Source organism: Helianthus annuus, chromosome 14 (assembly GCF_002127325.2).
Source record: "Helianthus annuus cultivar XRQ/B chromosome 14, HanXRQr2.0-SUNRISE, whole genome shotgun sequence".
In the NCBI taxonomy this organism is placed as follows: Eukaryota; Viridiplantae; Streptophyta; class Magnoliopsida; order Asterales; family Asteraceae; genus Helianthus; species Helianthus annuus.
In genome coordinates, this window is record NC_035446.2 from 90,767,788 (window position 1) to 90,783,781 (window position 15,994).

The 15,994-nt window shown below is 32.8% G+C and overlaps 1 protein-coding gene, 1 long non-coding RNA gene and 1 other non-coding gene across 3 annotated transcripts; all 3 read right to left on the reverse strand.

Annotated features, from left to right (window-relative positions):
- Window positions 1-6,934: 6,934 nt before the first annotated feature.
- On the reverse strand, window positions 6,935-8,008 carry LOC110881747. The gene is made up of 2 exons (XR_002559881.1): window positions 7,618-8,008; window positions 6,935-7,512 (listed from the first exon to the last, which is right to left on the reverse strand). It is a non-coding gene; the product is annotated as an uncharacterized LOC110881747 (long non-coding RNA).
- Window positions 8,009-9,675: 1,667 nt separating this feature from the next.
- On the reverse strand, window positions 9,676-9,747 carry TRNAG-UCC. The gene has a single exon. It is a non-coding gene; the product is annotated as a tRNA-Gly (tRNA).
- Window positions 9,748-10,287: 540 nt separating this feature from the next.
- LOC110885023 (15-cis-zeta-carotene isomerase, chloroplastic) lies at window positions 10,288-14,359 on the reverse strand. The gene is made up of 4 exons (XM_022132721.2): window positions 13,845-14,359; window positions 13,066-13,212; window positions 12,656-12,865; window positions 10,288-10,823 (listed from the first exon to the last, which is right to left on the reverse strand). The coding sequence occupies exons 1-4, from the start codon at window positions 14,253-14,255 to the stop codon at window positions 10,488-10,490; spliced, it is 1,104 nt and encodes a 367-aa protein (XP_021988413.1). The 5' UTR covers window positions 14,256-14,359; the 3' UTR covers window positions 10,288-10,487.
- Window positions 14,360-15,994: the final 1,635 nt, after the last annotated feature.

Consider the following 15,994-nt stretch of genomic DNA (forward strand, 5'->3'; position numbering starts at 1 on the left):
ATGTTTGTTTACACAAATCAATCCATATAAATACACGAGAGATAAGAGTAATTCTAGGTTCTATCTATGGAGAAAATACAATTCGAACCAACTAATAAATATTGGAAATCACAGAAAATATTACTAATAATATACAGAGATATTATTAGCTAACACATACAAGGGATTTGTTGATGATCGGGGTAGTCATAGCTGCAACATGTTAGAACTTATATTCGAAACGAATTTTTGATAATCGACTCGAATTGAATCGAATTCGAATTCTTATAATCGAAACGAATTTTTGATAATCGAATCGAATTTAAACGAATTTCGAATTTTTCGAATTCGAAACGAATTCTGAACACCCCTAGTCATCACTCACAACACCCAACAATAAACTCTCACACCCCCTCACATCCATTTATCACTCAAACCTTATCACGCGTTAACATTATCCCGGAATCTATACCATCACTCGTTAACTTTGTGGTGGCGGTGGAAAAAATACAATATCATGCGTGGAACTTTGTCCCATCACGGAACAAAAGTCACCGCGCCCAGTCCCCTTAGTTGGTTAGAATTGTATTTTAAAGTTTTGAGTTCGCACAATAATTTATGTGTCAGATGGAATAATTCCTTGATGTTTGTTTACACAAATCAATCCATATAAATACACGAGAGATGAGAGTAATTCTAGGTTCTATCTATGGAGAAAATACAATTCGAACCAACTAATAAATATTGGAAATCACAGAATATATTCCTAATAATATACAGAGATATTATTAGCTAACACACACAAGGGATTTGTTGGTGATCGGGGTAGTCATAGCTGCAACATGTTAGAACTTATATTCGAAACGAATTTTTGATAATCGACTCGAATTGAATCGAATTCGAATTCTTATAATCGAAACGAATTTTTGATAATCGAATCGAATTTAAACGAATTTCGAATTTTTCGAATTCGAAACGAATTCTGAACACCCCTAGTCATCACTCACAACACCCAACAATAAACTCTCACACCCCTCACATCCATTTATCACTCAAACCTTATCACGCGTTAACATTATCCCGGAATCTATACCATCACTCGTTAACTTTGTTAACTTTGTGGTGGCGGTGGAAAAAATACAATATCATGCGTGGAACTTTGTCCCATCACGGAACAAAAGTCACCGCGCCCAGTCCCCTTAGTTGGTTAGAATTGTATTTTAAAGTTTTGAGTTCGCACAATAATTTATGTGTCAGATGGAATAATTCCTTGATGTTTGTTTACACAAATCAAACCATATAAATACACGAGAGATGAGAGTAATTCTAGGTTCTATCTATGGAGAAAATACAATTCTAACCAACTAATAAATATTGGAAATCACAGAATATATTCCTAATAATATACAGAGATATTATTAGCTAACACATACAAGGGATTTGTTGGTGATCGGGGTAGTCATGGCTGCAACATGTTAGAACTTATAATCGAAACGAATTTTTGATAATCGACTCGAATTGAATTGAATCGAATTCGAATTCTTATAATCGAAACAAATTTTTGATAATCGAATCGAATTTAAACGAATTTCGAATATTTCGAATTCGAAACAAATTCTGAACACCCCTAGTCATCACTCACAACACCCAACAATAAACGCTCACAACCCCTCACATCCATTTATCACTCAAACCTTATCACACGTTAACATTATTACGGAATCTATACCATCACTCGTTAACTTTGTGGTGGCGGTGGAAAAAAATACAATATCATGCGTGGAACTTTGTCCCATCACGGAACAAAAGTCACCGCGCCCAGTCCCCTTAGTTGGTTAGAATTGTATTTTAAAGTTTTGAGTTCGCACAATAATTTATGTGTCAGATGGAATAATTCCTTGATGTTTGTTTACACAAATCAATCCATATAAATACACGAGAGGTGAGAGTAATTCTAGGTTCTATCTATGGAGAAAATACAATTCTAACCAACTAATAAATATTGGAAATCACAGAATATATTCCTTATAATATACAGAGATATTATTAGCTAACACATACAAGGGATTTGTTGGTGATCGGGGTAGTCATGGCTGCAACATGTTAGAACTTATGATGGACAAGAAATGATTTCATATTCAAACAAAGAGCTCCTCAGTTGACGAAAATAATAAGTGACATTAAGGCGGATTCGTACTCTTGGGTGAAATCTCGAGCAGGGCACTCTCACATTGATTGGGAGAAATGGAGGGGATTCAAGTTCACCGATTTCCCCTCATGAATACATATTTTTCTCCTTGTAAGGGTCTTTTTTAAACTTTCGTTTATGTAACTCTTAAGTAGCTTGCTCCTCTTTTTAATGATATCTCGCCTTCTTTTAAAAAAAACATACAAAGGATTGAATAAAATCTAAGATAAAATTAATCACACATATTTTATTTTTAAGTGGTTTAGCTCCATATTTACTTTCCTTATTTAATAAAATATATCGTCTTACATATCATAATTTTTTGTTGTAGTGCCGGCCGAATTATTTTAAATTGGCCATGACCATGAATCATATTGCTTGTCTCTTTATTACTATTTTAATATATATATATATATATAGGTAGAGGATCCTGTAAAAAGTGCTCAAAGTGTGAGAAGTGTAAGAAGTGTATTATAACACTATATATAATACTATATAACACCATTTAAACACCGTATAACAATATGTAACACCATATAATACCATATAACACTATGTAACATTATATATCATTATATAACAAATATAACACTATACATCTATCATAGACATGCTATCAGACAACCTATAGTGTTATATTTGTTATACAATGATATATAGTGTTACATAGTGTTATATGGTATTATATGGTGTTACATATTGTTATACGGTGTTTATATGGTGTTATATAGTATTATATATAGTGTTATAATACACTTCTTACACTTCTCACACTTTGAGCACTTTTTACACTATCCTTACCCTATATATATATATATATATAGGGGGCCGCTAGAATGAGAACCACATCGAGTTGTAAGAACCGTGAGAACTACTTGATCCGGGGGGAGGTGGACCAAATTTTTTTTTTTCAAAAACGTAGATGCATGTATTATAAACACATTCGTAAAAAAAATTAAAAAAAAATGCAGTGCGTGTAGTTTTTGCCACCACAAGTTTGTGGTTTACGAGTTTCGTAAATTTATGAAACTCGTAAACCACAAACTTGTGGTGTAAAAAACTACACGCACGGCATTTTTTAAAATTTTTTTTTTACGAATGTGTTTATAATACATGCATCTACGTTTTTGAAAAAAAAAAATTGGTCCACCTCGCCCCGTACGGTGTGGTTCTCGCGGTTCTTACAACTCGAGGTGGTTCTCATTCTAGCAGCCCTATATATATATATATATATATATATATATATATATATATATATATATATATATATATATATATATATATATATATATATATATATATATAGGGATATATATATATATATAGGGGAGGGTTATCTTGAGAACGCTAAATATTGCGATAACCGTGAGAACGAATGAAAAAACCAATCAAAACCAATTTTTTTTTATACAAACCTCATTGTAATTAAGATACAACATCAAAACAAGAATTTATAACATCACATAATTCATTTCTCATTTCAAAGTCATTCTTTTTAGATTTTTTACACATGTGTAAATATAGCAGATTTACACATGTGTAAATGACAAACTTACACATGTGTAAATTTTCTTTATTTATGAATTCACGTAAATTTAAACGTGTAAATTGAATTTCTAACATTGTATTCGAATAATAATGATAAGTGTAGAAAAAAAATTTTGAATTTGAATTGTTTTTGACCAAGTTCTCATGGTTTTTTCATTTGTTCTCACGGTTCTCACAAATATTTAGCGTTCTCATTTAAACCCTCTCCTATATATATATATATATATATATATATATATATATATATATATATATATATATATATATATATATATATATATATATATATATATATATATAGGGAGAAGATCATGCGAGAACCACCTCTTATTGTGAGAACCACGAGAACCAATGTGAACACACCAAAAATGCCTAAAAATAGCTAAAAATCACACAAAAATTTTTTTTTTGAATTTTTTAATATTTTTAATAAAAAAATCGCTACTTTTCGAAGCCAAAAAAAAATTTTTTTTTGGCTTTTAAAAGTAGCGATTTTAACATAAAAAATATTAAAAAATTCAAAAAAAAATTTTAGATTTTTTTTTAGATTTTTTTTAGATTTTTTAGGTTTTTTGAGGGTTTAGTTTTTTAACATTTTAGCTTGTGGGGAGGGGGGGGAGGGGGGTTTAGGTTTTTTTTTTTTTTTTGAAGGGGGGGGGGGGGGTGGGCTTAGGTTTTTGGGGGAGGGGGGTGGGGGGGTTTAGGTTTTGGGGGGAAGGGGGTGGGGGTTAGGTTTTTTTAGGTTTTTTTTAGGTTTTTTTAGCTGTTTTAGGTTGTGTTCACATTGGTTCTCAAGGTTCTCACAATAAGGGTGGTTCTCGCATGAGCCCCTCCCCATATATATATATATATATATATATATATATATATATATATATATATATATATATATATATAGTGGAGGGTTCAAATCAGAAGAATTTTTTTGTAAGAAGAAAAAAGAAGAAGTTTCAACCAATAAGAATGCTTCATTTTACTTTATTTAATATTTGCATTTAATTTTAATATAAGGGTATATTGGTAAACTTACATAAATCATTAATTTGTATTATTCCCCTTTAATAACTAACTAAATAAAATTTGTAACTCTTTTTCAAAATATTTACTTTTTCTAAATTAAAAAGACAACTTAATTTGAAGTGTAGAATAAATTACTAGTTGTGTAGGATAAATTACGAGTTGTGTAGGATATATTTCGAGGTGTGTAGGATAAATTTCGATTGTGTAGGATAAAATTCTATAATGTGTGGGGTATATGTAGGAAAGTTTTGATATGTGTAGGTTTTATAGATTATATGTAGGATAATTAATGATTAATTGACTAATTAATTAAAGAGAGAAAAATTAATGATATGACTTATAAATGAAATAGTATTTTACTAATATGCCCTTTCTTCTTTTTCTTCTCACATTAAATTTCTTCTCAAATGAACCTTCCCCTATATATATATATATATATATATATATAAATGATAGGAGTTGGCCAGAAAGTCCAAATTTCCTAAAAAGTGTAAAAAGTTATAAAACACCATAATGTCAACCATAAAACACACCAAAAACCCACAAATAATATGATGAAGATTACTAAAACATCATGTATGTGGGTTTTGTGTTGTGTTTTAGATGTTAAGGCTCTTATTGTGGAATGACAAATATTATTGTGTTTTACGTTGTTTAGCATTGTGTGTTTTATATTCATAGTTCTACGATGGTGTGTTTGAAGTTTTTATGGACTATTAGAGTTTGAATATGGTGTTTTGGTAATATTCATTCTATTATTTGTGAGTTTTAGGTGTGTTTTATGCCTGAAATTATTGTGTTTTATTACTTTTTACACTTTTTAGGAAAAACACACTTTCCGTAGGATCCCCACTATATATATATATATATATAGGCTAATTATAAGGAGAAAACTCACTCCAGTTGACTAAACCCTGAAAACCCATTAGATGGACACCAAAGTGCCACGTCTCAGCTCTTGAAAAGGATGTTGAGGGCATATAAGTAATTTCCTTGCCTGACATACTTTTTGTTAGGATCCATGTTAACAACCACACTCCTCATTAAATGCATGCTCCAGAGATAGGTACTTTGTCACTCTTTTTTTTCACTGTTATCCACCACCTATTTTATTTATATAATAATCACATCAGTGAATTGATAATTTATCACTTTTTTTTCCTATTGTGTAATTTGATTTATGTCACTTCAAAGTGTATGTCATATTTGCTAAATCTTTTTGGTAATGAACGGTTGTTAAAGACCCTTAATAATATTTGCATCCATTTTATAGGAACATTTTATATAAAACCACATCAGTGTTTTGATGTAACAACTTATTGATGTACATTTTTTCACTTAGCGTATGTAAGACCAATTACAAAAATCATTTTTTTCATACGTTACACAAACCGAGTCATATGTTACAAAAATCATTTTTTCATATTTTATCCTACATAGAAATACACATTAATGCTACAACATAGACATTTTTTTTGTTTCATTTCACATTTGTACATACAAATAAAAAACAAATCCCAAAAGTTTTTTTATATAACCAGGTAATAAGATATCTAATCACAACACCATACATAAAACAAAACATTTCCGCAATGTTACAAAAGAAATCCGTAAACACAAGCTATGCAAATTAATGTAATAATAATTTGAGATTAAATACTTATTAGTTTCCCTTTAACACCTTTTTTCCAATTTTGTGGCAGATCCCTTTTTTCCCTGCATTTCAATTAAAAAAACATCAACATTCCTCACAATACGAAACGTTTTTGAAAAAAAAAAGATATTCAAACAACCATCAACAAAAACACACATAGAGCAAAAATGTACAAAAATCTGAGGCAAAAATAAAATGTAACATGGTAAAAACAAAACCAAAAAATCCATAACATATAAAATGTAACAACACACTTATTTTTACAATAATCTAAAAAAGTGTAACAATGCACTTTATTTTATTTAAATACAGCAAAAAATGTACAAAAATCTGAGGCAAAAATAAAATGTAACATGGTAAAAACAAAACCAAAAAATCCATAACATAAAAAATGTAACAACACACTTATTTTTACAATAATCTAAAAAAGTGTAACAATGCACTTTACTCTTATGTAAACGTACATTATTTATGTGACACGGAAAAAATATAACATGCATTTTTTCTTGAACAAATTTTACACAAAAATTTGGTAAATCAATAAATTAAAAACATTCATCTTCTTGAACAAAAAAAAAACATATCCAGAAAAAAGTTGGAGCATCTGGATGATGATCTTTTGAACTGGATCATCTTTTGGATTCAGGTCACTTTTAGATCTGGATGAAGATCTTTAAGAACTGGAAATGAAATAGAAGATAAAGATATAAAGAGAGAGAGAGAGAGAGAGAGAGAGAGAGGGGAAAAGTCATAAATAACACATTTTTACACATTTCATACCTTAAAATGCCTGATTCAACTAAAAACACTTACAAAAAATGTGTAATTTTAGATAAAAAAAAACATAAAGAGAATTTAAAAAAAGTAACAAGATTCATATCTGATTCATCGTCATCTTCGTATCTTATTCATCATCATCATCATCTTCATATTCATATTCATGTGCGATTTTCTTCAAGCTGCCAGATCTATTTAACATCTGAATCTTAACTCACACACCGGATCTGGTAACCACCGCTGCAATGGTTCCAGCCCTAATTTTGGTAACATCATTTGTTTTCCAAACCAATACACACAAACCCCCGAACATCACTTTTTTTTGCAATATTAGACAAACGACCACCTGCATCTCAATAATGGAGAAGTATACAATAAAACCTTACATTTTTGTTTCAAAATGTAAACAACCAAAAAAACACAGATTTCTACAGAAAAACAATGGTGTTACCTTTTGCTAAGAAGACCGACGCATTTGAAACTCCGATGGTGGTGGAAATCTCCGGTGAAGTTGGTATGGAGGAAGATAATTTGCTGATTTTTTTTTGCGGTGGAAATCTCCGGTGAAGGTGGTCTGGATGGGATGAAGAGAGAGAGAGAGAGAGAGAGGATTGTTAAAGAATTGTGGAAATGTCAACTGTTTTGGCGGTGCAAAATCTCCGGCGAAGTTTGGTGTGAAAGGGATGAAGAGAGAGAGAGAGAGATAGAGAGATTTGTGAACATTTGTTTTTTGAATTTTTGTTTTGAATCAATACTTAATATAGCTAGGAGGCATAGGTTTGAAGTGTAATAATGAATACTAGTCTTCTGATCATACTCAACATCAACATGCAGAGATAACTTGTAACATTTCTCCCCATTTTACCTTTTAGGTGTACTATCATCTATATATTATACCAAAAAGTAATTGAGATCAGGACATCACACCAAAAATCATCCTAGCCATCCATCAAGTATCATCAATGGTGGTTATTGGGTTTCTAGGGTTTAGTCAACTCAACCGGGTTTTCGATTTATCATTGCCCTATATATATATATATATATATATATATATATATATATATATATATATATATATATATATATGGGGAGGGTTTAAATGAGAACGCTCAATATTGTAAAAATTGTGAGAACGAATGAAAAAATCACGAGAACTTGTTCAAAACAATTCAAATTAAAAAAAATAGACTTTTCATTATTATTTGAATACAATGTTAGAAATTTAATTTAGCCGTTTAAATTTACGTGAATTCATAAATAAAAAAATTTATACTTGTGTAAGTCTGTCATTTACAAATGTGTAAATTTGTTATATTTACACATGTGTAAAAAGTCTAATAACAATGATTTTGAGAGGAGAAATGAATTATTTGATGTTGTTTTTTTTTTTTTTTTTGATGTTGTATCTTAATTATAATGAGGTTTGTATTAAAAAATGGTTTTGATTGTTTTTTTTCATTCGTTCTCCAGGTTCTCGCAATATTTAGCGTTCTCAAGATAACACTCTACAAGGCTTCGATTCAATTAAGAATCACCACGAGTTGTGAGAACCATGAGAACTTCTACGTCCCGTGGAGTTGGGCCACCATTTTTTGCACAAACGTAGATGAAAATATTATAAACACATCTGTAAAAACAGAAAACAAAAAAATTGTTGAGTCGGTAGTTACGCATGATGTTAGTTTTGTTTACGCCTAATGTAAATTTTGTTACGACGATGAAATTATTTTTACACTTGATGTAAATTTTTGCATGCGACATTTTTTTGCGGGAACAAGTGATTTTTTAAAAGATTTTTGAGAAATTTTTTCGAAAAACATTTTGGAAGGCGTAGTTCTCATGGTTCTCACAACTCAAGATGGTTCTCATTTTAAATAATAAACTGGGTAATAAGTTTTAGAAAATTACTTATGAGTCCAGTTTCTTCGTTACGCCCGTAACCAGTAGAGACCACTAGGGTTGCAAACGAACGGAACGAACACGAACAAAACCTTGTACGTGTTCGTTTGTTAAGAAATATATGTGTTCGCGAACCGTTCACGAACACTATGGAACGAGATTCTATGTTCGTGTTCGTTTGTTAAGGAAATGAACTGTTTGTTAATTTTAGGCAACGAACAAAACGAACGTTGATGAACACAAATGAGCACAAACAAATGTTCATGAACACAAATGGAAATAAACGAACACAAACAAACGTTCATGAACAGAATATATATAATACATTTACACTTATTAGATATTTAATTTGTCGGAATTTTGAAATATTTAAATAAAGTATAAAAACTAGAAACACAAATATGAACATAAACGAACGAACACGGCCTTTATTCATTTAACTAAACGAACGGAATTTCTTGTCCGTGTTCGTTTGAGTAATAAAAGAACGAACACAAACGAACTTCCTGCCGAACGGTTCACGAACGTTTGGTTCATTTGCATCCCTAGAGACCCACTAAACCTAAGCCAAAGTTGAAAGTTGATAGCTTGAAAAAAAGAAACAAAAATGTGCGTTTGCCGGGAGTCGAACCCGGGTCTATTGCTTGGAAGGCAATTATCCTAACCGTTGGACTACAAACGCATCTTTCTTTTTTGGTGCAATTTTCCTTTAAACTTTAATTTATATTCCTAATTCTAATACTTTAGAAAATGTAATGAAATCATGTCCAATGTTTTGTATACGACTATATGAAAAAGAAAAACCACAACACTTATCAACCTCCATAGCAAGGCATCCATTTGCCTAAGGTCGTAGAACAATGATCTGCATTGATTGACACTTACGTCACATCTTTTACTACTAAAACGACTAAAACTAAATCAACTTAATAGAAAAATGGTCAAATTGATACGTTTTGCTTTTTAATCGGTATATTTTAACCACACTTTATTTTATATTAATAATGTTATTAATGAATCGATGTTGATATAAAAATATCTTACTCTAATTAGTTTTTGTATCTGATAGGTTCTGGAAAAATGAGTTTAAATGGGTGGATTTATAATAATAAAAAGAAGTAAATGCGAAAGAACTTGTAACTTGAAAAATCAAGCTTGTAAATAATGAAAACAAGTTAACGATCGAAAAAGAAATTTAATGAGTGTTCAAGCGGTTCTCATGTGCCATCCTGAAGTGTTGTTAGTGTTATATAAAAGGGTATTTTGAGTAACAGAAAATCTTTACAATTGTACTTGAAATCGTAACACACCGAAAACTCAAATTTGTAACCACTATCGCCACTTAACCGATATACATTGTGAACAACAAATGTTCCTATAACTTGGTATTGTGTGTTTGGTACACATACATAAAAGTGTACACTACCAATGAAGCCGGAAACTAGCAGCCTGCATGAGTGGATGAGCAAGATAAGCTCCAACAGTCAAACCAGTAATAGCTAGATATGGTAACCTTATAAACTCCTTGTAATAATCTTTTGGCAACTTTTGACGCCCATCGAGGATAGCTGCAAATGGGACCACACTTGTTCGACTTTTCACAATGTCAAAAGCTTCACCGTATCTAATTTTCAGCCTCCTATCTCCATTCCATGCACCAAACAGATGATGCCCGATTAGCCCAGCCGATGCAGCTACAGCCACAGAGTTCCCGATCCATATTGTGTGAGCGATGCACCACATCACCTGTCCTACCAGCTGGAAAAAACAGCCCGAAAGGGGCGGGTCAGGTGGGTTACGTAACGGGTCAATAGGGATTCATGTCAGATGTGGTACTATTTAGCATGGGTCAACTTGGGTCCAACTGACCCACAAGCACCTATCGTCTTTTCTTCATTTTTATAAACAATTAATGTTCTAAACATGATTAAAACTGACTGCCTATAAAAACAAGAGTAAAATGCCATTTTTCGTCCCTAATGATTGGCCAGTTTTGCGTCTTTCGTCCAAAGGTTTGTTTTTCCCGCATCTGGATCCAAAAGGTTTGAAATATTTCCATTTTCATCCAGCTTGTTAACTCCAACCATTTTTCCGTTAAGTCGAGGGTATTTTCATCTATTTTGTTAACTTAAAGGGCAATTTTGTTTTCTTCACTTTATGTACAAGCATTTAACATAATGTACAAGTATTCAAAACAAAACAAAACAAAACAAAACAAAACAAAACAAAACAAAACAAAACAAAGTAGGTAAAAAGACGGAAATACCCCTGACTTAAACCGAGAAAAATGGATGGAGTTAACGAGCCAGATGAAAATGGCAAGAATTCAAACCATGGTTACCTAATTCGCGGTTCGCTTCGGTACGGGTACGCGGTTCGGGTACGCGATTCGCTAGAGGTGACGTTTTCGGTACGGAGGGGGGTAGGTTCATTTCGGTACGAACCGGTACAGTGTACCATGGAGTCCGGTTCGGTGTACACAAATAAAACAGAAATTTCAAATTACCAAACATAATGTAAACTAGTGAAGATACAGGGGGTTAAATGTTTAAATACACAAACTACTTTTATACGTTTTATGTAAAAAACTACAAGTTTTAGGTAGCGTTCGTTTCATGGAATGGAATGGAATGGAATTAGGAATTTTTTCTTTGTAAAATTGATCTTGGTTGGGGGAGGGAGGAATTTGAAATCCCATGAATTTCTTTAATCAATGAAATTTGTGACTATTTCAACATTCCTTAGAAATCCTTCACTCTAATGAAGGAATGGAATGGAATGTTGAAATAGTCACAAATTTCATTGATTAAAGAAATTCATGGGACTTCAAATTCCTCCCTCCCCCAACCGAGATCAATTTTACAAAGAAAAACTTCCTAATTCCATTCCATTCCATTCCATGAAACGAACGCTACCTTAGGGTTTAAATGTAAATTAGTAAAAATAGAGGGGTTAAATGTTGAAATAACTAAACTTCTTTAAACCCTAAAAAGCCCTAAAACACCTAGCAGCCGCTGTCTTCTTCTTCATGTTTCTGTCTTCTTCTTCTTCCCTTTCTTCCTGGATTCCATTTCCGGCTGAAAACAACACCGGCCGTCGGAATTCGTCATATGGAACGCCGAACCTTATCATTCTGGAACACCGAACCTTATCATTCTGGAACGCCTTACCTGAGCAACTCGGATCGCCGGACCTAATCAATTTGGATCGCCGTACCAAGACGTTCCGGATCGGTAGCGAATTGCGATTGGGTACACCACGATCCAATACGTGGATCGTGGGTACCCTAGCGATTTAGGTAACTATGATTCAAACCTTTTGGATCCAGATGCGGAAAAACAAACCTTTGGACAAAAGGCGCAAAATTGGCCAAACCTAAGGGACGAAAATGGCATTTTACTCAAAAAACAAATTTGACAAAAAAGGTATGTGTTGTGAATACACTCTGGATGACTTTTCAACTAGTTTGACCCATTCATTGAATTTTCATTTTAGCTACTTTTTTCAAATTTACCAGTAAACCGACCCGTTTAGCTACAAACGGGTCAGAATTGCCACTTATAATTTCAAAGTAACAACTACTAATATACCTGTGGATGCCTGGTGATTCTCATGATACCACTTTCCCAAAGATGCATCTTAGGTTTATCGACAGCAGCTACCTCTAATAAGTTAAAAGTCGATGGATAGAGAAATAAGAATGATACGAAATTAGTGACCCACAATAGATAGTGTAACCATGGAACACTTTGCAGCTGCCATAACTGAACGCCGTCGTATCTATGGTTGATGAAATACACCTGAATCACAAGTCATCAATGTCACGTAACACGTTGAAACAAACACATGGAAAACAATAACAATAAAGTTCACATGTGAATTCACTGATGACATGGCATAAAGGCAGGGTATGAAGATGCTGGTATTTACACATGTTCAGGTTTAAAGTTTATGCATGATTAATTCCATTGTCTTGGTTTTTCAAATAGATATTACTTACAATTGTACTAACGGCGAGAGGAAGAGATGTTCCAGCAAATAGCACACGAAAAGCACGCTCTCCGATGAGTTTTTCACCGGGATCTCTAAGACTAGCCAACCCACTATGTACAACGGCAAAAATAAGTGTAAGGAGGAACATCACAACCTGCATAAAGAAATCAGACATAAGAAATATGAAACAAAAGAGTTGGTTAATACATCTAAGTCTTCTACTAAAACCCACCCCAAACAAGGTACCCCACGGGTATCGGGTATACCTATTGATCTGTTGTTAAAAGTTATCGATGGGAATTCCCATTACCCGAAACCAATTTCAACCCAAAAACCGACTTGAAATATAAAACTCTCAACCACACTTCTAACAGTTCAATAGTGTGATAAAATCAAGTTTTTAGCAACTTCAAAATACGATCCATTATATTTTTAAAGATTCTATACTATACTAATGTATGTTGTTATAATGCTGGTATATGGGAATGGGATCGTTTTAGACTCAGGTAATTAGGTGAGTATCCCCTAATACTAGGCCCGTCCCAAACACAAGAAAGAAAAACTTAAAATTAATCTCAAACCCAAAAACAAGTCCCTAATGCTTCGTGTTTTCTAGTCGGATTCGGGTTGTTCTACAAGCCCCAATTTTTCTCCATTTAACATGTATGACTTAAATAAGTTGCATCATTCAATTCCCAAATAGGTTGAATCTCAATAAACAGTATACCCACAAATTCAACAAAAAATCTAACAGAGTTTAATCAACCACATATGGGTTTAACTAACCTCAGGGCTATCCGAAACACTCGAAACAGAATCGATGAAAACTTTACCAAATCCAGTAGAATTATCAAGCCAAACAACATCAAGAATAAACAGCACAACCCCCAAAACCCCACCAAAATATATCCAAGAACTAATCTTTTGCTTCGCCAAATCAAAACTTGCAGAGTCCTCACCCACCTGAACATCTTTGGAAACACTTGTATCGTTTTCTCCGAGAACAAACACTCTGCGGCATTTCGTCGAACAGTTGGTGGGCAATAATTGGGTGCTCTTTAAAAAACCTCTGCTTGAATAACTGTTGATGGGTGTTACTGTACGATTGAGTTTGGGTGTGGGGAAGATGAATTTGGGGCGTTCTGGAATTTGGGGAATGGGGGAGACGGAACTCGAGAGGAGAATTGAGGTGGCCATTTGTGTATGTGTGTTTACAGTGTTGGTGGGTGTGTTTATTTAAGTGTTTCTGTACACAAGAAAAAGGGTATCTTGATGGGAGTTGTGCTGTTAGTTTGGTTTTTGTTTGTGAAATGAAGGTGACGAGATTTAACAAACTTATTATTTTGTTTTATTATATTGTTAATTGATATTTTTAAGAAAACTAGTGCTATTAAATCCGCGCGTTACGTCGGAAATCCTCGCGTTACGCCGTTGGTGGGTATTAGTTCGTTTAACTTCGGTACTGACACTTGTTTAGCAACCAATAGAGAAAAAAACTAAAAAAATCATAGTATGAGTAAAAATATAACAACACAGCAGGGTATTGGTTTTTTTTTTTTTTTTTGTTACGTCACCTACACTCGTTACAACAACCCATAAAGAAAAAATCTTGATATGACCAAAAAATACCGACACATGATTGACATGGATCAAAAACAAACGTAAGTTGTATAAGATATAAAAAAAACCAAATAATACATATAAAAATCTACTAAACAACACATATAAAAAAAGCCTTTAAAACAAATAGTTATTGTTCATTTAGTTTTACTGTTCATTTACGTGGTTTATTAATAGTATACAATTCTTAGAAGAACATGATTCGGTTGAGTTGTACTAAGCAGGTACTCTGGTGGTAAAATGATGTATCTTCAATTAAGTGATGATGTATTTAAACTTGAGTTGTATCAAGCAGGTAGTCTGGTGGTAAAATGATGCATTTTCAATTAAGTGATGATGTATTTAAACTCTACAAATCACAAGTGTGGTGTGATTTTAGTGGTTAAAAAAGAAAGATGATTTACTAAAGAAAACTTAATATGGTTATTTACAACCAATCATCTCATAAGTAGGAGTGGACTTGGTGGGAAATGAAACCAAATCTGAAAGTCGATATTTTTGCAGTATATCAATATTTAGCCAATGAAATACATGTATAGGGTGGTCGTCCATTCGTAAAGGCAAAACCTTTAAACACTTTGAGAGGGAAGGAGGTCTTGGGTTCAAGTCTCACAAACAACAGGGAATAAAAGAAGTTTTGCCGTTAAAAAAAATATATGTAGGTAAAGTAGTGAAAATGGAAAACTTGAAAAATGTCAGCAACTATAATATGTGTTTTTTTTTTATCAACTTTCAATACAAATAGTTATGTATAATCATTATTTTTATTAGAGTAAATTGTTATTTGAGTCCGTTTTGCTGTTTTTAACTACTTGAGTTTAATTCTTAAATTCTTAACTATTTTGACTAAAATCATTATTTTTATTAGAGTAAATTGTTATCCGATCGGACGGCGATCCGTTCAACTGATATTTGACTAATTTTGAAGGTTTTGGCGATTTTTATCGAGACGGTGTTGTGACGTGCTAAGTAAGAGGAACCCCATCTCGAACCAAGGGACCCGATCGGACAGAAATCACCCATATCTGACCGGTTTACTGATTCGTGATAGCCGTTCTTTGTTAACCCGAAATCGGTCATCTCTTTGTTAGAAATCAGATCTTGAACCAACACGACACTAAGGATGAGTAGAAGGTCGGTATAAGCTCCCATTCCATCGGTTTTGAGTACATTGAGTGTAAAAGAGTTGAAAGAAAGTTGGAGAACCATCTTTCAATCCTTTTATTCATGATTACGTGCAGATTTGTGTGAAAATGTTGTTTATTCTTGTGGAAATCCTTCGGATCTGAGTTGTTCTTGGCGGAGTGAGGCCAAAG

Excerpts from the sequence above, each read along its gene's own strand:
- LOC110885023 (XM_022132721.2), bottom strand. The coding sequence starts at position 14,255 with ATGGCCACCTCAATTCTCCTCTCGAGTTCCGTCTCCCCCATTCCCCAA. Across the intron at positions 13,213-13,844 it reads GTGTTTCGGATAGCCCTGAG|GTTGTGATGTTCCTCCTTAC; the intron begins GTTAGTTAAACC and ends TTCTTTATGCAG. Across the intron at positions 12,866-13,065 it reads CTCTCGCCGTTAGTACAATT|GTGTATTTCATCAACCATAG; the intron begins GTAAGTAATATC and ends CTTGTGATTCAG.